Here is a 27,665-nt window from a genome sequence, read left to right as displayed (position 1 = left end):
CGAACGGAATGAGTGGGTTAACATGGTGAGCCTTTGACGGTACTGGGCTTATATTCGCTGGAGTTTAGAAGGATGAGGGGGGACCTCATTGAGGTGAGCGGTCTGGATAGAGTGGGTGTGGAGAGGATGTTTCCACTAGTGGGAGAGTTTATGACCAGAGGACACAGCCTCAGAATTAAAGGATGTTCTTTTAGGAAGGCGATGAGAAGGAATTTCTTTAGTCAAGAGGGTGGTGAATCTGTGGAATTCATTGCCACAGACGGAGGCCAAGTCAGTGGATATTTTTAAGGCAGAGATAGATAGATTCTTGATTAGTGCGGGTGTCAGGGGTTATGGGGAGAAGGCAGGAGAATGGGGTTAGGAGGGAGAAATAGATCAGCCATGATTGAATGGCGAAGTAGACTTGATGGGCCGAATGGCCTAATTCTACTCCTGTCACATGACCTTTTTCAGCGTTAAAACAGGCCCTTCGGCTCACTATGTGTTCGTCGACCAGCGAACACACCATATACCAGCATTATCCTACTGGGCACAATTTATAGAAGCCAATTAACCTACAAACCTACACGTCGTTGGAATGTGGGAGGAAAACAGAGCACCCGGAGAAAATCACGGGGAGAACGTGCAAACTCCTTACAGACAGCACCCGTAGTCAGGATGGAACCCGTGTCTCTGGCTGTGTGAGGCAGCAACTCTACCGCTGCGCCACCGTGCCGCAACGGAGATAAAGAAAAATGCATTTATTTCAATGTTATGTATTTTAACGATGACTTGCCTGTTTTTGAAACAAAAATTGCTGAATTGTAAAAAGCCAATCTTGTGTGAATGTTGTCAGAATTAGATTTGGAATATTTTTTATATGCTCTTCTGAGTTAAGGAGAACACTAGGGTTTAGAATTTGCTTCCCAAATTCTCGTGTGTTTTTGTTTCTTCGTGGTAGGGTGCCTACAGAGTTGTGAATCTGTGGAATTCTCTGCCTCAGAAGGCAGTGGAGGCCAATTCTCTGAATGCATTCAAGAGAGAGCTAGATAGAGCTCTTAAGGATAGCGGAGTCAGGGGGTATGGGGAGAAGGCAGGAATGGGGTACTGATTGTGGATGATCAGCCATGATCACATTGAATGGTGGTGCTGGCTCGATGGGCCGAATGGCCTCCTCCTGCACCTATTGTTCTCAAAATCTCTGTAAAGCGTCTTTGAGTATATGAAAAGCGCTATATAAATAAAATGTATTATTATTGTCTGTTGACACTGATTTAGACAGTCTGAAAAAGGGTCCCGACCCAAAACGTTCTCATGTGTTATTGCCTGACCTGCTGAGTTACACTAGCACTTTGTTGAATTTGTAAACCAGCCTCTGCAGTGGTACAGCGGTAGGGTTGCTGCCCTACAGCGCCAGAAACCCGGGTTTGATCCTGACTACGGGCGCTGTCCGTACGTTCTTCCCATGGCCATTTCAAACTGAGGTGAAAAAAATCTTTTTCACCCAGAAAGTTGTGAATCTGTGGAATTCTCTGCCACAGAAGACAGTGGAGGCTAATCACTGAATTTAAAAGAGAGTTAGATAGAGCTCTAGGGGCTAGCGGAATCAAGGGAAATGGGGAGAAGGCAGGCAAGGGTTACTGACTGTGGATGATCAGCCCCGATCACAATGAATGGCGGTGCTGGCTCGATGGGCTGAATTGTCTCCTCCTGCACCTATTTTCTATGTTTCTATGACAGCGTGGGTCTTTTCTAGGCTCCTCAATTTCTCCCACATTCCAAAAATGTACAGGTTTGTAGGTTTGTCCCTAGTGTGTGTAGGATAGTGCTAGTGTGCAGGGAACGCTGGTCGGCGTGGACTCGGTGGGCCGAAGGGCTGTTTCTGTGCTGCATCCCTAAACTAAACTAATCTGCAGTTGCTTGTGACTCGACAGGATTGGGTTCTGTCTCTCTCCCTCTCTCCCCCCCCCCCCTCTCTCTCTCTCTCTCTCCCCTCTCTCGCGCTCGCGCCCTCCCAGGAGAACGTAAGTTTTGGAGTAACTCAGCCGGTCAGGCAGCATCTCTGGAGAAAATTAGTGGGGGACGTTTCGACTTGGGACCCTTCTGCAGACTTCAAATCTGAAGAAGAGCCTTGACCCAATAGGTCACCCATCCTTTTACTCCAGCGATGTTGCTTGACCCGCTAAGTTACTCCAGCACTATGTCCATCTGAAGGATTCTTCTTTTTAATTTTGCTTTTCTTTTATTCATTGTGGGGTTTTCCGGTTCATGTTCAGACAAGGATGAACTAACTATCATATACAGATGCTCCTTGACCTACGATGGGGTTATGTTCCCATAAACCCATCGTAAATCGAAAATATTGTAGGTCAAAAATGCATTTAATGTACCCGACCTACCAAACACTGGCAACACAGTACACTGTGGAGTATTGATGGTTTACACTCGTGATGGCGTACCTGACTGGGAGCTGTGGCTCACTGCCGATGCCCGGCATCACGAGAGAGTATCGTACCGCATATCGCCAGCCCGGGAAAAGATCCACATTCAAATGACGGTTTCTACTGAGTGTCAATCGCTTTTGCACCATCGTAAAGTCGAAATATCGTAAGTCGAAGCATCGTAAGTCGAGGGGCACCTGTATAAGCTACTCAGCGAAATAGAAAGAGTTAATATCAGAATAGTATTTGACAATAAACTGCAACTGCAAGATTCTGAGATGCGGTTCGTGGTAATGAGAGGCAAGTTTCGTACTGATGACAGAAAGCTTTTCTTCTCATCTTTGCTTGGAATAGTCCTTTGACTGGTGCAGTCATATGATTACATGGTCTACGGCAAAGAAACAAGCCATTTGTCTCAAGTGGGCATGCTGATGTTTATCTTCACAGGAGCCTCCTCCCATCCCTCTCCAGCCAGCCCAATTAGCATTGCTTTCCTTTCCTTTCCTCCCCCCATGTGCTAACCAACTTCTCCTTAAGTGCATCAATGCTGTCTGCCTTAACAACTACTTGTGACAGTGTGTCCCACTTTCTCACCGTTCGAGGTAAAGAGGTTTCTCATGCATTCCCTGCTGTATTTATTAGTACCAATCTTTTTACTTATGAACTCTTAAGTTTTGACAAGTGGAAAACATTTCATCTTTCCACCGTCTTAAACATTTCCCCGCATTTTTAAGACTTTTGACGGGTCATTCTTCTATAGAGAAAAGCACTCCCCACTTTCCTGATAAATATCTTCTCTGTTCACAATCCTCCTCATGATATTTTTATCTTTCTTTCAGTGTCTGCATATCCTTTTTAATAATATAAATGTCAGAACATTGTGTCGTCTGACTAAATATGTTTGGCTTCTCCACTTTTCAGTTTGGTTTACCCAATGCTCCAAATTTGAGGAAGGATATTCTTGCTATTGAGGGCTTGCAGCGTAGGTTTACTAGGTTAATTCCCGGAATGGCGGGACTGTCATACGTTGAAAGACTGGAGCGACTTGGCTTGTATACACTGGAATTTAGAAGGACGAGAGGGGATCTTATCGAAACATATAAGATTATTAAGGGGTTGGACATGTTAGAGGCAGGAAACATGTTCCCAATGTTGGGGGAGTCCAGAACAAGGGGCCACAGTTTAAGAATAAGGGGTAGGCCATTTAGAACAGAGATGAGGAAAAACTTTTTTAGTCACAGAATTGTAAATCTGGAATTCACTGCCTCAGAAGGCAGTGGAGGCCAATTCTCTGAATGCATTTCAAGAGAGAGCTAGATAGAGCTCTTAAGGATAGCGGAGTCAGGGGGTATGGGGAGAAGGCAGGAACGGGGTACTGATTGAGAACGATCAGCCATGATCACATTGAATGGCGGTGCTGGCTCGAAGGGGCGAATGGTCTACTCCTGCACCTATTGTCTAATGCTGTTCTCTAAGCGGCCTGGATAACCTGGGTCATGGTTGTTCAGGATTTTGCATCCGTTGCCTTGACCCTTCTTCAGTCCCGACCCTAAACGTCTCCCAGAGATGCTGCCTGACCCACTGAGTTACCCCAGTAACTTTGTGTCTATCTTCGGTTTAAACCAGCTTTCCTTCTGCGAAACGGCTTATGGTTCACGGGTTGGTGTTTGCAGTGTTCAAGAGCCTGATGGTTGTTGGGAAGAAGTTGTTCCTGAACCTGGACGTGACGGTTTTCACACTCCTGTATCTTCTTCCCGATGGCAGGAGTGAATTGAGAGCATGGCCCGGGTGATGGAGGACCTTAATGCTGGCTGCCATTTTGAGGCAGTGCCTGTTGTAGATCTGATCCGATGTTGGGTAGGTCAGTGCCCCTGATATTCCGGGCAGCATTCACCACTTTTTGTAATTCCTGTCGTTCCTAAGCGCTCGAGTTGCCAAACCAGATTGTGATGCAACCAGCCAACATGCTCTCCTCTGTACACTTATAGAAGACCCAATTTGTCACATTGGGCTGGATGGCCTGTTTCCATGCTGTATAACTCATTTAACTGTATTTTAAGCTTGCATTTTACAATACAATACAATATATCTTTATTGTCATTGTACAGGGGTACAACGAGATTGGGAATGCGCCTCCCATACGATGCAATAATTTAATTAGTTTAAACAACAACAACCCAATGAAATAAATTGTGACAGTTTTAAGACAGAATAAAGTGCAAGTAGATCTGTGCCGGATCACTGTGCGTTGTGACCATCCGGCTCAGCAGGACCGGTTCATAGCAGCTATGGCCCTGGGGATGAAGCTGTTCCTGAGTCTGGAGGTGCGGGCGTAGAAGGCCTTGTATCGTCTGCCCGATGGAAGGAGTTCGAACAGACTGTTGCAGGGGTGTGAAGAGTCTTTGTGGATGCTGGTGGCTTTTCTGAGGCATCGTGTGTTGTAGATGCCCTCCAAGGCTGGTAGCTGTGTTCCGATGGTCCTCTGAGCTCTATGGACTACCCGCTGAAGAGCTTTCCTTTTGGAGTCTAGCTTCCATTATCTTTCCAACTTGTAGGACAAAACTTTTGCAGAGACAAAATGCTAGAGTAACTCAGCGGGTCAGGCAGCATATCTGGAGAGAAGGAATGGGTGACGTTTCGGGTCAAAACCCTTCAGACTGAATACTGTATTTTGTCTTTCCGTGTTGGCAGAGGTGGAATGACTTATGATACTGGACAATCGGAGATGATCTTGCCAACTACCTTCTGCACGTACTATCATTTACAAACCTCCGTTCATTCACTAATTGTTAACTGTAAATTATTTCTAGAGCTAATAGAATCCTTTGGCACAAAGTATTAATACGTTGATGGATTAGCATGACTTTAAATTAATTAGCAATTACTCTGGTTGTTATTTATGCATGGTGGCTACTTATTTAAGGCAAACTGGATCCATTTGTTAGCATCCTGCATAGTCTATTTTATGTCCTTTTGAGAAGCCCATCTATCTCGCCCATAAACAGTGCTTTTGCCCACTTTTGTCATATGCACAAGGAAAGGGAGGTACAGGTACAGGTACAATGAAAATCTTGCTCACGACAATAAAACACTCTTGACTCTTGAAGTGATTGGAAGGTCTGTGCTTTTCTGATTGGAAAAGATTTAATTGTAGGAGAATAATTTGGTATTCTTGCCTACGGTTGAAGAACGGGGTAACTTTTTGACACAAAGGGTGGTCTTGTGCAGGGAACGAGTTGCCAGAGGGGGTAGTTGAGGCAGGGACTATCCCAACGTTTAAGAAACATTTAGACGGGTCATGGATAGGACAGGTTTGGACGGATATGGGCCAAACGCGGGCAGGTGGGACTGGTGTAGCTGGGACATGTTGGCCGGCGAGGGCAAGTTGGACCGAGGAGCCTGTTTCCACACTGTGACTCTCAGATTCCAAAAGGAAAATGGTGGGGGAATGGGGAAAGGTTTAAAATTTCCCCTCTGTCACCAATAGTAGTGGGTTTGTCAGTCAGAATTGTTTCAAATCATTTCTCTTCAATGCGGGTAATATAAAATTGGAAGACAAACAAATAATTTCACTGGGACAGTTAGTTCTGTTCGAGAGTGTTTTTGACTGTTTTGCTGCAAACTCGAACTATTTCTAAGACATGTTTCTCGTCTAAGTTTATTCTTACGGGGCACAGGATGATGAGAAGTGATCTTACAGAGGTGTACAAAATCATGAGAGGAATCAATCGGGTAGACACACAGAGTCTCTTGTCCAGAGTAGGGGCATTCAGAACCAAAGGACATAGGTTTAACGTAAGAGGGGAAAGAATTAATAGGTACATGGATAGGACAGGTTTGGGGGGGATATGGGCCAAACGCAGATTGGTGGAACTAGTGTAGGTGGGACATGTTGGTCAGCGTGGGCAAGTTGGACCGAGGGGCCTGTTTCCACTCTGTATGACTCTGGCGGCTTTATTTGATGGCTTTAACCAACTTTTCTTTGGTCAAAGTTTTATGTTGCTTATTTTTGCGCTTGAAGATGATTGAAAGCTTTTGTCTGAGAACTGAAAGGAGGGAAAGAAGCTATCAGATGTAGAATAAAGCATACCAGTCGGAATAAATAACCCAAGTAGCAATATGTGCTTTCCCTCTGTGTATTCAGGGGAGTGTGAAGCGAGCAGCATTCTTACTATGCCACTGCTCCTCTGATCTACACTCGAGTCTCTTGAGGAGAGATGCCAAGAACAGTAAATATAATTTAAAAAAAGAATTGTGCATTAGCTGTCCACAATGTTACCGCATCTGTCAGCTAAACTTTATTTCTTATACAAGTGCGGTAAAAAAATTAATGACTAGAATACCAATACAAAAAAAGTTTTTAATTGGTCTTTTTAATATGGCTTCATATCACCTTGAACAGCACACATTGGGTAGTGCATGAGACTTAATCTGCTTCCGACCGCTTTTCCTGAAGGGATAGAAACATAGAAAATAGGTGCAGGAGGAGGCCATTCGCCCCTTCGAGCCAGCACCGCCATTCATTGTGATCATGGCTGATCATCCACAATCAGTAATACACAATGGGGAGAAGATATGCCTTCTCCCCATATCCCTTGATTCCACTAACCCCTAGAGCTCTATCTAACTCTCTTAAATCCATCCAGTGATTTGGCTTCCACTGCCCTCTGTGGCAGAGAATTCCACAGATTCACAACTCTGGGTGAAAATGTTTTTTCTCACCTCAGTTTTAAATGGCCTCCCCTTTATTCTAAGACTGTGGCCCCTGGTTCTGGACTCCCCCAACATTGGGAACATTTTTCTGCATCTAGCTTATCCAGTCCTTTTCTAAACTCCAGTGAATACAATCCTAGTCTTTTCAATCTTTCCTCATATGACAGACAGTCCCGCCATCCCAGGGATCAATCTCGTGAACCTACGCTGCACTGCCTCAATTACAAGGATGTTCTTCCTCAAATTAGGAGACCAAAACTGTACACAATACTCCAGATGTGGTCTCACCAGGACCCTATACAACTGCAGAAGGACCTCTTTACTCCTGTACTGAAATGCTCTTGTTATGAAGGCCAACATGCCATTAGCTTTCTTCACTGCCTGCTGTACCTGCACGCCAACTCTCAGTGACTGGTGTACAAGGACACCCAGGTCTCGCTGCACTTCCCCCTTACCTAACCTAACTCCATTGAGGGAATAATCTGCCTCCTTGTTTCTGCCGTAAAAGTGGATAACCTCACAATTATCTATATTATATTTCATCTGCCACTCACTCAACCTGTCCAGGTCACCCTGCAACCTCCTAACATCCTCTTCACAGTTTACACTGCCACCCAGCTTTGTGTCATCCGCAAACTTGCTAGTGTTGCTTCTAATTCCCTCTTCCAAATCATTAATATATATGGTAAACAGTTGTGGCCCCAACACCGAGCCTTGCGGCACTCCACTCGCCACTGCCTGCCATTCTGAAAAGGACCCGTTTACTCCTACTCTTTGCTTTCTGTCTGCCAACCAATTTTCTATCCATGTCAACACCCTACCCCCAATACCATGTGCTCTAATTTTAGTCACCAATCTCCCGTGCGGGACCTTGTCAAAGGCTTTCTGAAAGTCTAGATACACTACATCCACTGGGTCCCCTTCATCCATTTTACTTGTCGCGTCCTCAAAAAATTCCATGAAGATTAGTCAAGCACTCCAAAGACGTACAGGTATGTAGGTTAATTGGCTGGGTAAATGTAAAAATTGTCCCTAGTGGGTGTAGGATAGTGTTAATGTGCGGGGATCGCTGGGCGGCACGGACTTGGAGGGCCGAAAAGGCCTGTTTCCGGCTGTATATATATGATATGATATGATGATATGATATGATTTCCCTTTCATAAATCCATGCTGACTTGGACTTATCCTTTTACTGCTATCCAAATGCACCGTTATTACCTCTTTAATAATTGACTCCAGCATCTTTCCCACCACCGAAGTCAGGCTAACTGGTCTGTAATTCCCTGTTTTCTCTCTCGCTCCTTTCTTGAAAAGTGGGATAACATTAGCTATCCTCCAATCCACAGGAACTGATCCTGAATCTATTGAACATTGGAAAATGATCACCAATGCGTCCACTATTTCTAGAGCCACCTCCCTGAGGACCCTGGGATGCAGACCATCAGGCCCAGGGGATTTATCATCCTTCAGTCCCATTAGTCTACCCAATACTATTTCTCGCCTAATGAAATTTTCTTTCAGTTCCTCTACCCCCCCTATATCCTCTGTCCTCCAGTACATCTGAGAGATTGTTTGTGTCTTCCTTAGTGAAGACAGATCCGAAGTACCTATTCAACTCTTCTGCCATTTCCTTGTTGCCCATAATAATTTCACCCGTGTCTGCCTTCAAGGGACCCGCATTTGACTTTGCTACTCTTTTTCTCTTAACATATCTAAAGAAGCTTTTACTATCCTTTATATTCTTGGTCAGCTTCCCCTCGTACTTCATGTTTTCAGCCCGTATTGCCCGTTTTGTTACCTTCTGTTGTCCTATGAAAATTTCCCAATTCTCTGGCTTCCGGCTACTCTTTGCTGTGTTATACATCTTTTCTTTTAGTTTTATTCCGTCCCTGACTTCCCTTGTCAGCCACGGTTGCCTCCTACTCCCCTTAGAATCTTTCTTCCTTTTTGGAATGAAATGATCCTGCGTCTTCCGGATTATGCCCAGAAATTCCTGCAATTGCTGTTCCACCGTCATTCCTGCTAGGATCCCTTTCCAGTCTACCTTGGCCAGCTCCTCTCTCATGCCTTCCTAGTCCCCTTTGTTCAACTGCAACACTGACACTTCCGATTTAACTTTCTCCTTCTCAAATTGCAGATTAAAACTAATCATATTATGATCACTACCTCCAAGCGGCTCCTTTACCTCGAGTTCTCTTATCAAATCTGGTTCATTGGACAACACTAAATCCAGAATTGCCTTTTCTCTGGTAGGCTCCATTACAAGCTGCTCTAAGAATCCATCTCGGAGGCACTCTACAAACTCTCTTTCTTGGGGTCCAGAACCAACCTGATTTTCCCAGTCTACCTGCATATTGAAATCCCCCATCACCACAGTGGCATTAGCTTTCTTACATGCCAGCTTTAACTCCTGCTGCATCTTACACCCTACATCCCGGCTACTATTTGGGGGTCTGTAGATAACACCAATTAGTGTCTTCTAGCCTTTACAATTCCTCAACTCAATCCACAGTGACTCTACCTCGTCAGTCCCTATGTCACCCCTCGCAAGGGACTGAATTTCGTCCCTCACCAGCAGAGCTACCCCACCGCCTCTGCCCACCTGCCTGTCCTTTCTATAGGATGTATAACCCTGAATATTAAGTTCCCAGGCCCGATCCTCCTGCAGCCACGTCTCTGTAATCCCCACAATGTCATATCTACCAACCTCTAACTGAGCCTCTAGCTCATCTACTTTACTTCTTATACTTCACGCATTCATATACAATACCTTTAATTCCTTACTCATCTCACCCTTCACATCGATCCCTATTACACTTGGCCATTCTCTCCTATCCCTTTGTCAGCTTTCTTTCCCGTTAATTCTGGGGTCATTAACTATCCCTTTACTCTCTTTCCCTTTAACTCCGTCCTTGACTATCCCATTTGACACCCCCCCCCCCTTATTTAATTTAAAACCACACGTGAAGGCAAACCTGCCCACCAGAATGCTGGTCCCCCACCTGTTAAGGTGCAATCCATCCCTTTTGTACAATTCCCCCTTACCCCAAAACAGATCCCAGTGATCTAAGAATCTAAATCCCTGCCCCCTGCACCAGTTCCTCAGCCACACATTCAGGTCCTGTATCTCCCTGTTTCTGCTCTCGCCAGCACGAGGAACTGGAAGCAAACCGGAGATAACCACCCTGGAGGTCCTGCTTTTCAGCATTTTTCCGAGCTCTCTAAAGTCACGCTGCAGAATATTCATCCCCTTCTTTCCGACATCATTTGTGCCAACATGCACTACCACTTCTGGCTGTTCACCTTTGCCCTTGAGGATTTCCTGCACTCTGTCCGTGACATCCTGGATCCTGGCACCAGGGAGGCAGCACACCATCCTTGAATCCCATCTGTTGCCGCAGAAATCCCTGTCCCTACCTCTCACAATGGAGTCTCCTACTACCACAGCGTTGCCTGACGTCGGCCTCTTTGGTTTTGGCTCAACAGTACTTTTTGCTTCTCAAGCCAATCTGCCGCTCAGTGTGGTAACGTATTCTTCCCCGACAGCTTCCAAGTGGGTGAACCTGGTCTCAAGAGGCACAACGCCCGGGGACCTTTGCATTCCGTGTTTCCTTCCCTTTCTCACCGTCACCCACCTTCTCTCTTCCAGTACCTTCGTTGTAACAATCTCACCGTAGGACTTGTCGAGGAACGACTCCGTTTCTCGGACGAACTTGAGGTCATCCACTTGCTTCTCCAGTTCCCCAACACAGTCCTTCAGGAGCTGTTGCTGGATACACTTCTCGCACTTGTAGCAGCCAGAGGCACCAGCAGTCTCCCTGACCTCCCACATCCTGCAAGCATCACATTGAATCAGCTTGCTTGGCATTTCTTTCTTGCGTCTCACCCTCTCCAGCGTTTGGTGTGGCCGCCTCCCTCAGCCTCCTCGCCGAAGACTCGCAGCCAAAGTCTCGCACTTTTCTCACAGGGCACATCCCTCGGCAGGGCCGCACCCAGATATGATTTCAAAAATATCAGGTGCCCAAAAGCCTGCGATCCATTAAACCTGCCCCACCTCGGGATGACTGAAAGCATCGTTTCTGGCTGAAGATGGTCACAAAATGCTGGAGTAACTCAGCGGGTCAGGCAGCATCTCTAGAGAGAAGGAACGCGTGACGTTTCACGGAGTGCTGGAGTAACTCAGCTGGTCAGGCAGCATCTCTGGAGAACATGGATAGGTGACGTTTCACAGAGTGCTGGAGTAACTCAGCGGGTCAGGCAGCATCTCTGGAGAACATGGATAGGTGACGTTTCACAGAGTGCTGGAGTAACTCAGCGGGTCAGGCAGCATCTCTGGAGAACATGGATAGGTGAGGTTTCACAGAGTGCTGGAGTAACTCAGCTGGTCAGGCAGTATCTCTGGAGAACATGGATAGGTGACGTTTCACAGAGTGCTGGAGTAACTCAGCGGGTCCGGCAACATCTCTGGAGAACATGGATAGGTGAGGTTTCACAGAGTGCTGGAGTAACTCAGCTGGTCAGGCAGTATCTCTGGAGAACATGGATAGGTGAGGTTTCACAGAGTGCTGGAGTACCTCAGCGGGTCCGGCAGCATCTCTGGAGAACATGGATAGGTGAGGTTTCACAGAGTGCTGGAGTACCTCAGCGGGTCAGGCAGCATCTCTGGAGAGAAGGAACGGATGACGCTTTGGGTTGAGACCCTTCAGACTGAAAGTCATGGGAAAGGGAAACGAGAGAGACCTGGACGATGATGTAGAGAGATATAGAACGAATGAATGAATGAATGATATGCATGAAGTTTTTTGGCTAGTCCCATTGTTTTGCAGCCATGTCATTTGGGTGAGGATTTGATTTTTATGCAAAAAGGGCTCATTAAGAGGAGTAGTACGGAGTAACAGAGTACAGAGAACAGTACAGCACAAGGACAGGCTCATCAACTTGGATTACTTTCTCTGGAACGTTGGAGATTGAAAGGGAAATTATAAAAGTGCATATAATTATGCGAGGCGTAGATAGGGTCGGCAGTCAGATCCTTTTTTTTGCCCAGAATGGAAATGTCCAACATGAGAGGACATGGCTTTAACGTGAGGGGGAAGTGGCCGCTGATCCCTGTGACCACTTGGGGTTTATTCCGGGTCCTCCGGTTTCCTCCCACACGAAAGATGTACTGGTTTGGAGGTTAATTGGCTTCCGAAATGGTCCTTTAGAGTTGGATGGTGCTACTGTACGGAGTGATTGCACTCCGACAACCCTGAGCTGACCCATCATGGCGTAAACGAAGTGGTCGAGTGGAATGATAATATTGCTCTTGAGGTTAATACATAGAAAACGGAAGCAATAGTATTTGGTTCACCATCTGACGCTCGTATAGTTCCTATTATCCATAATGAAAAAATCAAGCAGGTGTGTTCATTTAAATACTTGGTGTGAGATGATCGACCATCTGCTATCCTGGAAAGACCACATTGAATCTGTCTGCAAAAGGACAAAGCAAGTCATTTATTTTCTCCGCCACCGCCTTAGGTCCTTTGGGGCGAGTAGACAAATTCGTCTTTTGTTCCTTACTTCTGTGATGATGAGTGTTCTTCAGTATTGCAATACTACCTGGTACAAGTGTTTGTCCACCACTTTAAAGTCAAAACTGCTCCACCAAATGAAAATCTGCTCAAAGATCGTCAGCCAATCCCTTGAGAAACTCTATGAATCAGCTAACTGCAATAGCATGCTGAGGTCAGCCAACAACATCGTCTCTGACCCCGACCATGTCCCGAACAGTGAATATGAATAGTTACCATCAAATCAGAGGCACAGGGTACCAAGATTTAATGAGGTTAGACTGAAGCACTCTTTTGTGCACCAGTCAATCCTGAAACTAAACATGGAACTTAATCCCAGGTCAAATGTACGTGGAAGGGTCTTGAATGTGTCGTCATTTGTGATAGTAATGAAGGGTCTCGACCCGAAACGTCACCCATTCCTTCTCTCCCGAGATGCTGCCTGACCCGCTGAGTTACTCCGGCATTTTGTGTCTACCTATTGATACGGGACAAGGGCGGTCCCGGAATGGCGGGACTGTCCTATGTTGAAAGACTGGATCGACTAGGCTTGTATACACTGGAATTTAGGAGGATGAGAGGAGATCTTATCGAAACGTATAAGATTATTAAGGGGTCGGACACGTTAGAGGCAGGAAACATTTTCCCAATGTTGGGGGAGTCCAGAACCAGGGGCCACAGTTTAAGAATAAGGGGTAGGTCATTTAGAACGGAGATGAGGAAAAACGTTTTCAGTCAGAGAGTTGTAAATCTGTGGAATTCTCTACCTCAGAAGGCAGTGGAGGCCAATTCTCTGAATGCATTCAAGAGAGAGCTAGATAGAGCTCTTAAGGATAGCGGAGTCAGGGGGTATGGGGAGAAGGCAGGAACGGGGTACTGATTGAGAATGATCAGCCCTGATCACATTGAATGGTGGTGCTGGCTCGAAGGGCCGAATGGCCTCCTCCTGCACCTATTGTCTATTGTCATACAAGTCGTAGCTGGCTGCTCGGTCCCTGGTTTGGTCTCAGGTCTGTCGTGTCATTGGTCTATCCAGGTCTGGTGAGAACCGTATCCTCTCCCGCCCTGTGCCTGGCACTGCCTGTCCCTTATGCCCATATTTATATACACCACCCTGTGCATCTAATGACCGCTCCCAAGTGTCCAAAATAATACGGCAAGATATATCTTGACAAAATAATATAATATGCCAACAGCAGCTAGTCTAAACATAAATGGCTCCAACAGCCTGAAGTGAGAGAAATCAATATTCACACCACTGGCTGTAAGCTGCCCAATGCCTAGCCCTAAACTAAACTAAACATCTATTTAACATCATAGCCATTCCAGCTTACACGGCAGTCTATTCCTTTATGTTGTGAACCATTTTCATCTGATGTGTGGTGCTTTTTCTCAGTGTATCTCGTTTATTTACTCAATATAGCAAGCTCTGCCTGTTACCCATAATCATTGTTTTGTTGCTGAGCCGATGAGTTTTGGCGGCTTGGCAGCAATTTACAGTTGCTTACTCTCTGCGCGCTGACATGTGATACCGATGAAGTAGTTAACGGTGCTTCATGACGGGGAGTGCTCGCTGATACTGGAGCTGACACATCTGAGCATCTCATGCAGAAAATGCATGTGACAAATACTCCAGCTCGTGATATGAAATCTTAGCAGTGAGGTCGGGGGGGGGGGGGGGGGGGGCAGAAGAGTGCTGTTTAATATAAAACGTGTGAATGCCTGTACTTAGTTTAGAATTACAGTGTGGAAACGGGCCCTTCAGCCCGCCGACCAGCAATCACTCGTTCGCACTAGTTCTATGCTATCCCTCTTTCGCACCCACTCCCTGCACGAGGGAGAGTTTACAGAGGCCATGAGTTTAAGTTTCACCTATTTGTCGCAGTTTCATAGAAACATAGAAAATAGATGCAGGAGTAGGCCATTCGGCCCTTCGAGCCTGCACCGCCATTCAATATGATCATGGCTGATCATCCAACTCAGTATCCCGTACCTGCCTTCTCTCCATACCCCCTGATCCCTTTAGCCACAAGGGCCACATCTAACTCCCTCTTAAATATAGCCAATGAACTGGCCTCAACTACCCTCTGTGGCAGAGAATTCCACAGATTCACCACTCTCTGTGTGAAAAAAAACTTTCTCATCTCGGTCCTAAAAGACTTCCCCCTTATCCTTAAACTGTGACCCCTTGTTCTGGACTTCCCCAACATCGGGAACAATCTTCCTGCGTCTAGCCTGTCCAACCCCTTAAGAATTTTGTACGTTTCTATAAGATCCCCCCTCAATCTTCTAAATTCCAGCGAGTACAAGCCCAGTACAAAACAACATGAAGTGTTTAGTTGAGAGAGTTTAGGGCGGTCACGGTGGCGCAGCGGTAGAGTTGCTGCCTTACAGCGAATGCAGCGCTGGAGACCCGGGTTCCATCCCGACTACGGGATCCATCTGTACGTTCTCCCCGTGACCTGCGTGGGTTTTCTCCGAGATCTTTGGTTTCCTCCCACACTCCAAAGACGTGCAGGTCTGTAGGTTAATTGGCTCGGTAAATGTAAAATTGTCCCGAGTGGGTGTAGGATAGTGTTAGTGTGCGGGGATCGCTGGTCGGCGCGGACCCGGTGGGCTGAAGGGCCTGTTTCCGCACTGTATCTCTAAACTTTAAAAAAAAAACTGAATTGGGGCATGGAAACGGGCCCTTCAGCCCACGTCGACCATCGATCACCCGTTCGTACTAGTTCCGTGTTATCCCACTTTCTCATCCACTCCCTACACACAACGGAAAATTTACAGGGTCTAATTAACCTACAGACCTGCGCGTCTTTGGGATGCGGGAGGAAACCGAAGCACCCGGGGAAAACCCACACGGTTACAGGGAGAACATGCAAACTCCACACGGACAGCACCCGTAGTCAGCATCGAGCCAGTGTCTCTGGTGCTGAGGCAGCAACTCTACCGCTGCACCACCTTGTTGCTCTTAGAAAATCCCAATTTTTCAGTAATTAATTTCATTATAAACAAATTGTAGGAAATTGAATTGAATTGGAAGCTTTTATTACCCAGCTATTAGATACTTAAAAAAAGGCATTCTTCCTTTCTTCAATAAAAGGAATATTTCCCCAAGTTGACATCTTAAGTCATCTGTTGAAAAAGATTCCTCTTTGCACTGGGATAGCAAGAATGTTGATTGTAAATGGAGTTTCACATGAGACACTGCTGGTTGATTTAAACAAGTCCATAACTTGTCTGACACAACATAAATCATTCACACTGTGAGCAGCTGAGTGAACTCTGTTTATGGAAGTGATGTGAAGAGTTACTGAGTGAACTCTGAAAGGTTTAGCGGCACGGTGGCGCAGCGGTAGAGTTGCTGCCTCACAGCGCCAGAGATCCGGGTTTGATCCAGCCTATAGGCGCTGTCTGTACGGAGTTTGCATGTTCTCCCCGTGACCACGTGGGTTTTCTCCGGGAGCTCCGGTTTCCTCCCACATTCCAAAGTGAATTGGTTTCTGTGAATTGTAAATTGTCGCTAGTGTGTAGGCTAGTGCTAATGTTCGAGGTCTGAAGAATCGAGAGTCTGAAGAAAGGTCTCGACCCGAAACGTCACCCGTTCCTTCTCTCCTGAGATGCTGCCTGACCTGCTGAGTTACTCCAGCATTTCGTGATACAAGTGTTCGAGGTGATCGCTGGTCGGTGTGGACTGGAGGGCCTGTTATCCGCGCTGTAGCTACAAAGTCTATCTCACAAACCTTTAATAGCTGTAATTAACCTAAAGGTCAAGACGGGAGATGTTTTTCCAATAGCATACACTGTAAAGGATAGAAACACGACATAGTGGTTAGTTACAGATACGGGCAGAGAAATGGCAGATGGAGTTTAATTCAAGCAAGTGTGGGATGAGGCACTTTGGGAGGTGAAATGTATGAAGAAAATATACAGTTAGGAGCAAAGTTTTTCCAGGTCCACACCTCCCTGAAAATGACAACACAATAGACAATAGGTGCAGGAGGAGGCCATTCAGCCCTTCGAGCCAGTACCGCCATTCAATGTGATCATGGCTGATCATTCTCAATCAGTACCCTGTTCCTGCCTTCTCCCCATACCCCCTGACTCCGCTATCCTTAAGAGCTCTATCCAGCTCTCTCTTGAATGCAGAGAAGGTTTACGATGATGTTGCCTGGACTCGAGGGCCTGATCTGTAGGGTGAAGTTGAGCAGGCTGGGATTCTATTAATGCTGGAGTAACTCAGCGGGTCAGGCAGCATCTCTGGAAAGAGAAGGAATGGGTGGCGTTTCGGCTCTCGACCCGAAAACGTCTCCCATTCCTTCTCCCCAGAGATGCTGCCTGACCCGCTGAGTTACTCCAGAATTTTGTGTCTACCTTAGATAAACTTGGGTTCTTATTTTCCTGGAGCGTTGGAGGTTGAGATGATACGTGAATGAAACAGATAAAATCACGCGGGGCATAGATGGGGAGACGCATCTGTGAACTTGACCAGCATCACTAGTTCCTCTTTCCCCCAACATACAACAGTACAGCACTGGAACAGGCTCTCCGGCCTAGAAACTCTGCAGCGGACGAGCTAAACTAATCCCATCTGCCTGCGCCTAATCCACATCCATCCATTCCCTGCATTGCCATGTGCTTGCTTGAAAAGCCTCTTTATATGTACGTCTATATGTATGTGTGTGTGTGTATATATATATATACACACACACACAAAACAAATAGACAATTGTGCAAAAAGACAAAGCCAATGGCCCCACGTCTATGTAGTTCAGAGCTTATTTGGAGGTTGTGATGTTTAATAGTCTGATAGCTGGAGGGAACAAGCTGTTCCTGAACCTGGATGTTACAGTTTTCAGGCGTCTGTACCGTCTTCCTATCTCGGGTCAAAATGAGAAGAAATGTTATAAAGAGAGGTCAGGCAAACTTAGATTGATTTCTCCACAACGCCGGAGGTGGAGGGGAGATGATAGAAATGTATAAAATTCTGAGGTATAGTTAGGTTAGATAGTCTGAAGCTTCTGCGTAAGATGGAAATGTCAGAAAAAGGGGACAGCTTTAACATGAGAGGGCCAAAGCTGAAAGGGGATATCAGACCTCCCAACCCTTCTGAATTTGGCGGAAAGTTTCCGTTTTCTTATTTCATTTCTGCCATTCCGATTTCGCCTCACATTTTTCCTCAAAACACACGCCTCGCCGCTGGCCCCGACTCACCTCTCCTCGCCTCGCTGCGTAGCGCGCGTTGATGTTGAGAGGGGATGGGGTGTGAGGGAGGGTGGCAGGGGAGTGTGGGTCGGGGGGTGGAGGGAGGATGGGAGGGAGGGAAGGGGAGTGGAGGTGGGGAGGGGAGGGCGGAAGTGGGGGGGAAAGGGGGAGGGGTGTAGGGGGAAGGCGGGAGTGGGTGGGGGGAGGCTAGTGGGGGTGGTAGGGGGGAGGGTAGTGGGGGGGACGGACATGGACTGTTGTGATTTGCTGTTGAAGACCACTGGAGCAAATATGTCTTCAATGAATTTAGGTATGTGCAGTTTTAAATGAAACTCTTTCTTCATAACTTAGTCATATATTTTGTGAAAGGAAAAAGCAAAATAGAGAAAACAAAACAAAACAATTTTTTCTTTGTGTTGTGAAAAGTGTCTCTGTTCAATCACCTTTATATAAATACCAGAATATACTCATGATAGGCCTGACGTTGTACATGTAGTCCAAGAACGTCAGACTGTTAGAAATAACAGTCGTTTTTCACACGTGAATGTAGCGCAACGCATACGCGCATTTGGCGTGCATACTTTTATTTGCTGAAAAGTTGCATTACGCGCCATATTATAAATTTTGATGTAAAATTCTGAATTTTCGGACATCAAAATTTTGAATTTGTAAAATGAAATGTTGGGAGGTCTGAGATATGCAGAGCTAGATTTTCTTTACACAGAGGGTGGTGGATGTCTAGAAGGAGCTGCCAGGGCCGGTTGTCGAGGCAGATACGGTGGTGGTGTTTGAGAAGATTTTCGATTGACAAATGGATATGGAGGATAATGGGTCATCTGTAGGCAGATGAGATTAGTTTAAGTTGGCAGCATGTTCTGCACCGACATTGTGGGTCGAAGGGCCTGATCCTGTAGAAAAAAAACTGCAGATTCTGGTTTAAATCAAAAGTAGACACAAAATGCTGGAGTAACTCAGCGGGTCAGGCAGCATCTCGGGAGAGAAGGAATGGGTGACGTTTTCGGGTCGAGACCCTTCTTCGGACTGATGTCAGGGGAGGAGGCGGGATAAAGATAGAATGTAGTCGGAGACAGGAAGACTAGTGGGAGAACTGGGAAAGGGGAGGAGATGGAGAGGGAAAGCAGGGACTATCTGAAGTTAGAGAAGTCAATGTTCATACCGCTGGGGTGTAAACTACCCAAGTGAAATATGAGGAGCTGTTCCTCCAATTTGTGCTGGGCCTCACTCTGACAATGGAGGAGGTCCAGGACAGAAACGTTAGATTGGGAGGGGGAGTTGAAGTGCTGAGCCACCGGGAGATCAGGTTGGTTAAGGCGGACTGAGCGGAGGTGTTGAGTGAAACGATCGTTGAGCCTGCGCTTGGTCTCGCCGATGTACAGACTTTGACACCTGGAACAGCGGATACGGTAGATGAGGTTGGAGGAGGTGCAGGTGAACCTCTGCCTCACCTGGAAAGACTGTTTGGGTCCTTGGATGGAGTCGAGGTGGGGGGTAAAGGGGCAGGTGTTGCATCTCCTGCGGTTGCAGGGGAAAGTTGTCCCTAGTGTGTGTGTGTAGGATAGTGTTAATGTGCGGGGATCGCTGGTCGGCGCGGACCCGGTGGGCCGAAAGGGCCTGTTTCCGCGCTGTATCTCTAAACTAAGTAAACTAAACTAAACCACTTCTGAATTCATCCTCTTCGTCTTCTGGCTTGTTTGTGAAGATGATATATTGAATGATCTCTCTTTTTCTGTTGTCACAGGCATCAGCAAGGTTTTTTATATGTCTGACAAGTACTGGGACCTGCCAGAAATGAAAGCCTCCAGACTGATGTTGGATATGGCAGGTGTGGAGTGCAGGTAAACATGTTTTCTGTGCTGCAGGTCCACCACTGATTCTCCGGCAACTGGTTTCTCATTAAAACTTTCCGAATACTGAAAGGCCTGGATGTGGAGAGGATGTTTCCACAAGTGGGAGTGTCTAGGACCAGAGGGCACAGCCTCAGAAGAAAAAGGATGCACCTTTTAGAAAGACGAGGAAGAATTTCTTTAGCCAGGGGGTGGTAAATCTGTGGAATTCATGTTCAACAGCGATAGGAGCAGAATTAGGCCATTCGGCCCATTAAGTCTACTCTGCCGTTCAATCACGGCTGATCTATCTCTCCCTCCTAACCCCATTCTCCTGCCTTCTCCCCGTAACCCCTGACACCCGTACTAATCAAAGTGGGGAGTGATAGGTTCTTCCTTCTTTAGCAAGGTATGCAAAGAGTCGCCACATAAGGGGCGCGGACAAAGTTCCAAAGTATTCCATTTCACACAAACCATTTTTAACATATTCTATTTTTGGCCCCTTTTAGTTAGAAACATAGACAATAGGTGCAGGAGGAGGCCATTTGGCCCTTCGAGCCAGCACCGCCATTCATTGTGATCATGGCTGATCATCCACAATCAGTAACCCGTGCCTGCCTTCTCCCCATATCCCTTGATTCCGCTAGCCCCTAGAGCTCTATCTAACTCTTTTAAATTCATCCAGTGAATCGGCCTCCACTGCCCTCTGTGGCAGAGAATTCCACAAATTCACAACTCTCTGGGTGAAAAAGTTTATTCTCATCTCAGTTTTAAATGGCCTCCCCTTTATTCTTCTCGGCAATTCCCTCATTTGTGCTCGGCGATGCGTCCGTCCTCCAGCACCCACGTGACCCGAGTTTCCTTGTAAAAAAAGGCTGTTTTAGCAAAATTGGCTGTTAAGGCTCTCCGAAGGATGAGGGGGGATCTTATTGAAACATATAAGATAATTAGGGGATTGGACACATTAGAGGCAGGAAACATGCTCCCAATGTTGGGGGAGTCCAGAACAAGGGGCCACAGTTTAAGAATAAGGGGTAGGCCATTTAGAACGGAGATGAAGAACTTTTTCAGTCAGAGAGTGGTGAAGGTGTGGAATTCTCTGCCTCAGAAGGCAGTGGAGGCCAGTTCATTGGATGCTTTCAAGAGAGAGCTGTATAGAGCTCTCAAGGATAGCGGAGTGAGGGGGTATGGGGAGAAGGCAGGAACGGGGTACTGATTGAGAGTGATCAGCCATGATCGCATTGAATGGCGGTGCTGGCTCGAAGGGCTTAATGGCCTACTCCTGCACCTATTGTCTATTGAATTCAACCAGTTGGTATAAAAATTCAAGTTTAGTTTAGTGGTACAGCGCAGAAACATTGAAAATAGGTGCAGGAGGAAGGCCATTTGGCCCTTCGAGCCAGCACCGCCATTCAGTATGATCATGGCTGATCATCCAAAATCAGTACCCCATTCCAGCTTTTTCCCCATATCCCTTAGCCCTAAGAGCTAAATCTAACTCTTGAAAACATCCAGTGAATTGGCCTCCACTGCCTTCTGAGGCAGAGAATTCCACAGATTCACAACTCCCTGGGTGAAAAAGTTTTTCCTCATCACAGTCCTAAATAGCCTACCCCTTATTCTTAAACTGTGACCGCTGGATCTGGACTTATTGTCCCCAAAATTGGGAACAATTTTCCTGCATCTACACAATCCAATCCTCTAAGAATTGTACATGTTTCTATAAGATCCCCTCTCATCCTTCTAAATTCCAGTGAATAATAAGCCCAGTCGACCCATTCTTTCATCATATGTCAGTCCCGCCATCCCGGGAATTAACCTGGTGAACCTACGCTGAACTCCCTCAATAGCAATACTGTCCTTCCTCAAATTAGGAGATCAAAATTGCACACAGTACTCCAGGTACGGTTTCACCAGGGTTCTGTACAACTGCAGTTGGACCTCCTTGCTCCTAAACTCAAATCCTCTTGCGGTGAAGACCGACATGCCATTAGCTTTCTTCACTGCCTGCTGAACCTGCATGCTTACTTTCAGTGACTGGTGTACAAGCACACCCAGGTCTTGTTACACCTCCCCTTCTCCTAATCTGGCACTATTCAGATAGTAATTTGCCTTCCTGTTCTTGCCACCACAGTGGATAATCTCTCATTTGTCCACATTATACTGCATCTGCCATGCATCTGCCCACTCACCCGACCTATCCAAGTCACCCTGCAGCCTCATAGCATCTTCCTCGCAGCTCACACTGCCACCCAGCTTTGTGTAATCCGCAAACTTAGAGATATTTAATTTAATTCCCTCGTCTAAATCGTTAATATACTGTATTCTGTATATTATAAATAACTGGGGTCCCAGCACCGAGCCTTGCGGCACCCCACTAGTCACTGCCTGCTATTCTGAAAAGGACTCGTTAATTTCTACTCTTTGCTTCCTGCCTGCCAACCAATTCTCTATCCATGGCAATACCTTACCCCCAATACCAAGTGCTCTAATTTTGCCCTGTAATCTCTTGTGTGGGACCTTGTCAAAGGCTTTTTGAAAGTCCAGATACACCACATCCACTGGCTCTCCCTTATCCAATCTACTTGTTACATCCTCAAAAAATTCCAAAAGATTAGTCAAGCATGATTTCCCCTTCATAAATCCATGCTGACTTTGACCGATCCTGTCACTGCTTTCTAAATGCACTGCTATAAAATCTTTAATAATCGACTCCAGCATCTTCCCCACTACTGAGGTACAGCTAACTGGTCTATAATTCCCCGTTTTCTCTCTCCCTCCTTTCTGAAAAAGTGGAGTTACATTGGCTACCCTCCAGACCACAGGAACTGATCCAGAGTCGAGAGAACATTGGAAAATGACCACCAATGCAACCACAATTTCTAGGGCCACCTCCTTGAGTACTCTGGGATGCAGACCATCAGGCCCTGGGGATTTATCTGCTTTTAGTCCCAACAGTTTACCTAACACCATTTTCTGACTAATGTGGATTCACTTCAGTTCCTCCCTCCCACTATCCTTGGTCCCCTAGTATTTCCGGGAGATTGTTTGTGTCTTCCTTAATGAAGACAGAACCAAAGTACTCGTTTAACCGTTCTGCCATTTCCTTGTTTCCCATTATAAATTCACTTGACTCTGACTGTAAAGGACCTACATTCGTCTTCACTAAATTTTCATTTTTACATAAAGAAAATTTTACATTCAGTTTTTATATTCCCCACAGGCTTTTTTCATGCTCCTTTTTCCCCCTCTTAATTAACTCCTTTGTCCTCCTCTGTTGAGTTCTAAATTTCTCCCATTACTCTGGTTTGCAACTTCCTCTGGCCAATTAAATATGCCTCTTCCTTGGATTTAACACTGTCCTTGATTTCCCTCGTCTGCCACGGTTGAGCCGCCTTCCCAGTTTGATTTTTTTCGCCAGACCGGGATGAACAATTTCTGCAGTTCGTCCATGCAGGCCCTTCAGCCCACCGAACCCGCGCCGACCAGCGATCACCCCGCACATAAGGGACAATCCTACGCACTAGGGACAATTTACAATTTTAACCACAGCCGATTAACCTACAAACATGTTCGTCTTTCTAGTGCGGGCAGTAACCGGAACACCCGAGGAAAGCCCACGTGGTGCAGGAGGAGGCCATTCGGCCCTTTGAGCCAGCACCACCATTCAATGTGATCATGGCTGATCATTCTCAATCAGTACCCCGTTCTTGCCTTCTCCCCATACCCCCTGACTTCGCTATCATTAAGAGCTCTATCTAGCTCTCTCTTGAATGCATCCAGAGAATTGGCCTCCACTGCCTTCTGAGGCAGAGAATTCCACAGATTCACAACTCTCTGACTGAAAAAGTTTTTCCTCATCTCAGTTCTAAATGGCCTACCCCTTATTCTTAAACTGTGGCCCCTTGTTCTGGACTCCCCGAACGTTGGGAACATGTTTCCTACCTCTAATGTGTCCAGCCCCTTAATAATCTTATAGTTTCGATAAGATCTCTCATCCTTCTAAATTCCAGTGTGTACAAGCCTAGTCGCTCCAGTCTTTTAACATATGACAGTCCCGCCATTCCAGGAATTAACCTCGTAAACCTACGCTGCATGCCCTCAATAGCAAGAATATCCTTCCTCAAATTTGGAGACCAAAACTGCACACAGTACTCCAGGTGCGGTCTCACTAGTGCCCTGTACAACTGCAGAAGGACCTCTTTGCTCCTATACGCCTATTGAGGGACATGTTCCCAATGTTGGGGGAGTCCAGAACAAGGGGCCACAGTTTAAGAATAAGGGGTAGGCCATTTAGAACAGAGATGAGGAAAAACTTTTTTAGTCAGAGAGTTGTGAATCTGTGGAATTCTCTGCCTCAGAGGGCAGTGGAGGCCAATTCTCTGAATACATTCAAGAGAGCTAGATAGAGCTCTTAAGGATAGCGGAGTCAGGGGGTATGGGGAGAAGGCAGGAACGGGGTACTGATTGAGAATGATCAGCCATGATCACATTGAATGGCGGTGCTGGCTCGAAGGGCCGAATGGCCTTCTCCTGCACCTATTTTCTATTGTCTATTGTCTACTCAACTCCTCTTGTTATGAAGGCCAACATTCCATTGTCTTTCTTCACTGCCTGCTGTACCTGCATGCTTCCTTTCAGTGATTGATGCACTAGGACACCCAGATCTTGTTGTACGTCCCCTTTTCCTAACTTGTATAAACTCCGTACAGACAGCACCCATAGTCAGGATGGAACCCTGGTGATGTGAGGCAGCAACTCTACCTCTGTGCCGCCCCAAAGGCCCTCCAGATTTCACCTGCTTGTGGAAGGTCACCTGGAACTCCATTGATATCATCCTCTTAAACAAACAAGTTCAAGTATTCAACATCTGCCGGATTGTACTCTCTGCATTCAAACGTGCGTTTCCTCTGGTCGGCATCTTAAGCCCAGCCGATTCCTGATTCTGGAACTAGCAGCCCATTTCTGCATTGTTGTTCCATCTTGTCATCTCTGTTCCGCTTGAACTGAGCCCTCCCTTGAGTTTGCTTTGAGCCTGCCTGTGTTTGTGCTGTCGGCTTACAGTGTTTGACTAGTGGACATGATTAGCATTTCATTGTATTTACAGCTCAGAGACAGGTCATTTGCCTCCACAATTCTATCCGACTGGCTGGCACCTCTTTCCACCTTGCTTTTGTTTTTACCCTCCCCAAGTGTCAGCAACAAACACTGACCTTGTCAGCAAAGCCCACATCCTGCAAAGGAATAAATAAAACTGCTATACAAACCTGCAGCTCAGTGGAAGATTTCAGTGATTACTGCAGAAGGCTAGGAATGCTCAAAGAATCTCTCAAAGATTCTCAATGGTCTGGCCCCCCTCTTTGCCAAACGGTTAATCTCTATTTCCCCCTTACCCACTACCCCAGTTTAGTTTTTTTTAGAGACACAGCGCGGAAACAGGCCCTTTCAGCCCACCGAGTCCGCGTCGACCAGCGATCCCCGCACACTAACACTATCCTACACCCACATCCTATACCCACTAGGGACAGTTTTTTTTCATTTTCTAAGGCAATTAACCTACAAACCTATACATCTTTAGAGTGTGGGAGGAAACCGAAGATCTCGGAGAAAACCCACACAGGTCACGGGGAGAACGTACAAACTCTGTACAGACAGCACCCGTAGTCGGGATCGAACCCGGGTCTCCGGCACTGCAAGGCAGCAACTCTACCGCTGTGCCACCGTGCTGCCCTCTCAAGTTCTCCACTCCAAGGAGAGAGATTCTTGATATCCACGTTGCCAAACTTTCAGGTTCTTCCATGTATCAATGAGACTGCCTCTCAACACCAGTCCTGGGTTTGATCCTAACTACGGGTGTTGTCTGTGTGTGTGTGGAGTTTGCACGTTCTCCCTGTAGTTGTGTGGGTTTTCTCCGGGTGCTCCGATTTCCTCTCGCATCCCAAAGACGTTCGGGCTTGCGGGTTAATTGGCCCTCTGTGGATGCGAAAGTGAGATAACTAAAGAACTAATGTGAATGCTTGATCGATGGTCAGCATGGTCTTGGTGGGCCGAAAGGCGTGTTCCCATGATATATCTCTAAACTACACGAACCATTTTCCGATTCTGAAGGGTTCTGACCCGAAATGTCACATCCTCCTTTTCTCCAGAGATGCTGCTTGACCCACTAAGTTACTCCAGCATTTTGGGTCTATCTTCGGTGTAAACCAGCATCTGCAGTTCCTTCCTGCACTAAACATTTCCTTAAACTGCAACAAATGGGTCAAGCATTCAATTCTTTCTAATAGTCGAATCTCCCTATTCCATGTATGTTGAAAGACTGGAGCGACTGGGCTTGTATACTCTGGAATTTAGAAGTAAGAAAGGGGATCTTATTGAAACATATAAGATTATTAAGGGATTGGACACAGTAGAGGCAGGAAACATGTTCCCGATGTTGGGGGAGTCCAGAACCAGGGTTTGCAGTTTAAGAATAAGGGATAGGCCATTTAGAACGGAGATGAAAACTTTTTCAGTCAGAGAGTTGTGAAGCTGTGGAATTCTCTGCCTCAGAAGGCAGTGGAGGCCAATTCCCTGGATGCCTTCAAGAGAGAGTTAGATAGAGCTCTTAATGATTGCGGAATCAAGGGATATGGAGAGAAGGCAGGAAAGGGGTACTGATTGTGGATGATCACGGTGAATGGTGGTGCTGGCTCGAAAGACCGAATGGCGTCCCCCTGCACCTATTGTCTATTGTCTATCACGTATGGATCTACACTGCATTGATTTGAGGAGGGTTATTGATTCTGAATTTAAGATTATCTCTAAATCTACATTCCGCTTCAAATTATGTGAAAAGAAATTATGTAATGCCGAAATATCAGGCTCACCTTAGACTCACAGTTAAACACAGTGGTGGAGTAACTCAGCAGGTCAGGCAGCATCTGTGGAGGAAGTAGACAGACTTAAGTTTTGGGTCAGGACCTTTCTTCAGACTCGGAGTTCCTGCACTCCCTTCCTACTTACCGGGTTCACTAAAATATTCCTGTATAATGTCCTTTTTGAGGAACTAATCTAGTTAAGTTTAGATTTAGTTGAGAGAATGATATGGGTGAGAATGTGCATAGCAAGTTTGCAGGTGACATAAAAGAGGGCTGTATTTTCCGTAGTGAAGATGGCTGTCAAAAATTGCAGCAGGATCTTGATCAATTGGCCAGGTGGGCTGAGGAATGGTTGATGGAATTATACAGACAAATGTGAGTTGTTGCATTTTGAGTAGTCTACCATGGGAAGGTCTACCACAGTGAATGGTAGCAGATTGGGGAGTGTTGTAGAGCAGAGAAATCTAGGAGTGCAGGTATATAGTTCAATAGACAATAGGTGCAGGAGGAGGCCATTCGGCCCTTCGAGCCAGCACCACCATTCAATGTGATCATGGCTGATCATTCTCAATCAGTACCCCGTTCTTGCCCTTTCCCCAGACCCCCTGAGTCCGCTATCCTTAAGAGCTCTATCTAGCTCTGTCTTGAATGCATTCAGAGAATTGGCCTCCACTGCCTTCTGAGGCAGTGAATTCCACAGATTTACAACTCTGACTGAAAACGTTTTTCCTCATCTCTGTTCTAAATGGCCTACCCCTTATTCTTAAACTGTGGCCCCTTGTTCTGGACTCCCCCAACATTGGGAACATGTTTCCTGCCTCTAGCGTGTCCAACCCTTTAATAATCTTATATGTTTCAATAAGATCCCCTCTCATCCTTCTAAATTCCAGTGTATTCAATCCTTGAAGGTGGTGTTGCAGTTAGACAGGGTGGTCTAAAAGGCTTTCAGAGAAAATCCACGGTGAGAACGTGCAAACTCCGTACAGACAGCACCCGTAGTCAGGATCAAACCTGGGTCTCTGGCGCTGTGAGGCAGCAGCTCTACCGCTGCACCACCGTGCTGCCCTGTGTGGG

At 46.4% G+C, this 27,665-nt stretch overlaps 1 protein-coding gene across 1 annotated transcript in view; it reads left to right on the top strand.

Annotated features, from left to right (window-relative positions):
- dctd (dCMP deaminase) overlaps nucleotides 1-27,665 on the top strand; it is a 67,197-nt gene that overhangs the window by 37,732 nt on the left and 1,800 nt on the right. Inside the window, exon 5 of the mRNA XM_078397083.1 lies at nucleotides 19,650-19,746. Coding sequence (XP_078253209.1) covers nucleotides 19,650-19,746 — 97 coding nt within the window. The remainder of the gene's footprint in view (nucleotides 1-19,649; nucleotides 19,747-27,665) is intronic.

Source organism: Rhinoraja longicauda, chromosome 3, assembly GCF_053455715.1.
Source record: "Rhinoraja longicauda isolate Sanriku21f chromosome 3, sRhiLon1.1, whole genome shotgun sequence".
Taxonomy (NCBI): Eukaryota; Metazoa; Chordata; class Chondrichthyes; order Rajiformes; family Arhynchobatidae; genus Rhinoraja; species Rhinoraja longicauda.
This window is presented reverse-complemented; position numbering and strand designations above follow the sequence as displayed.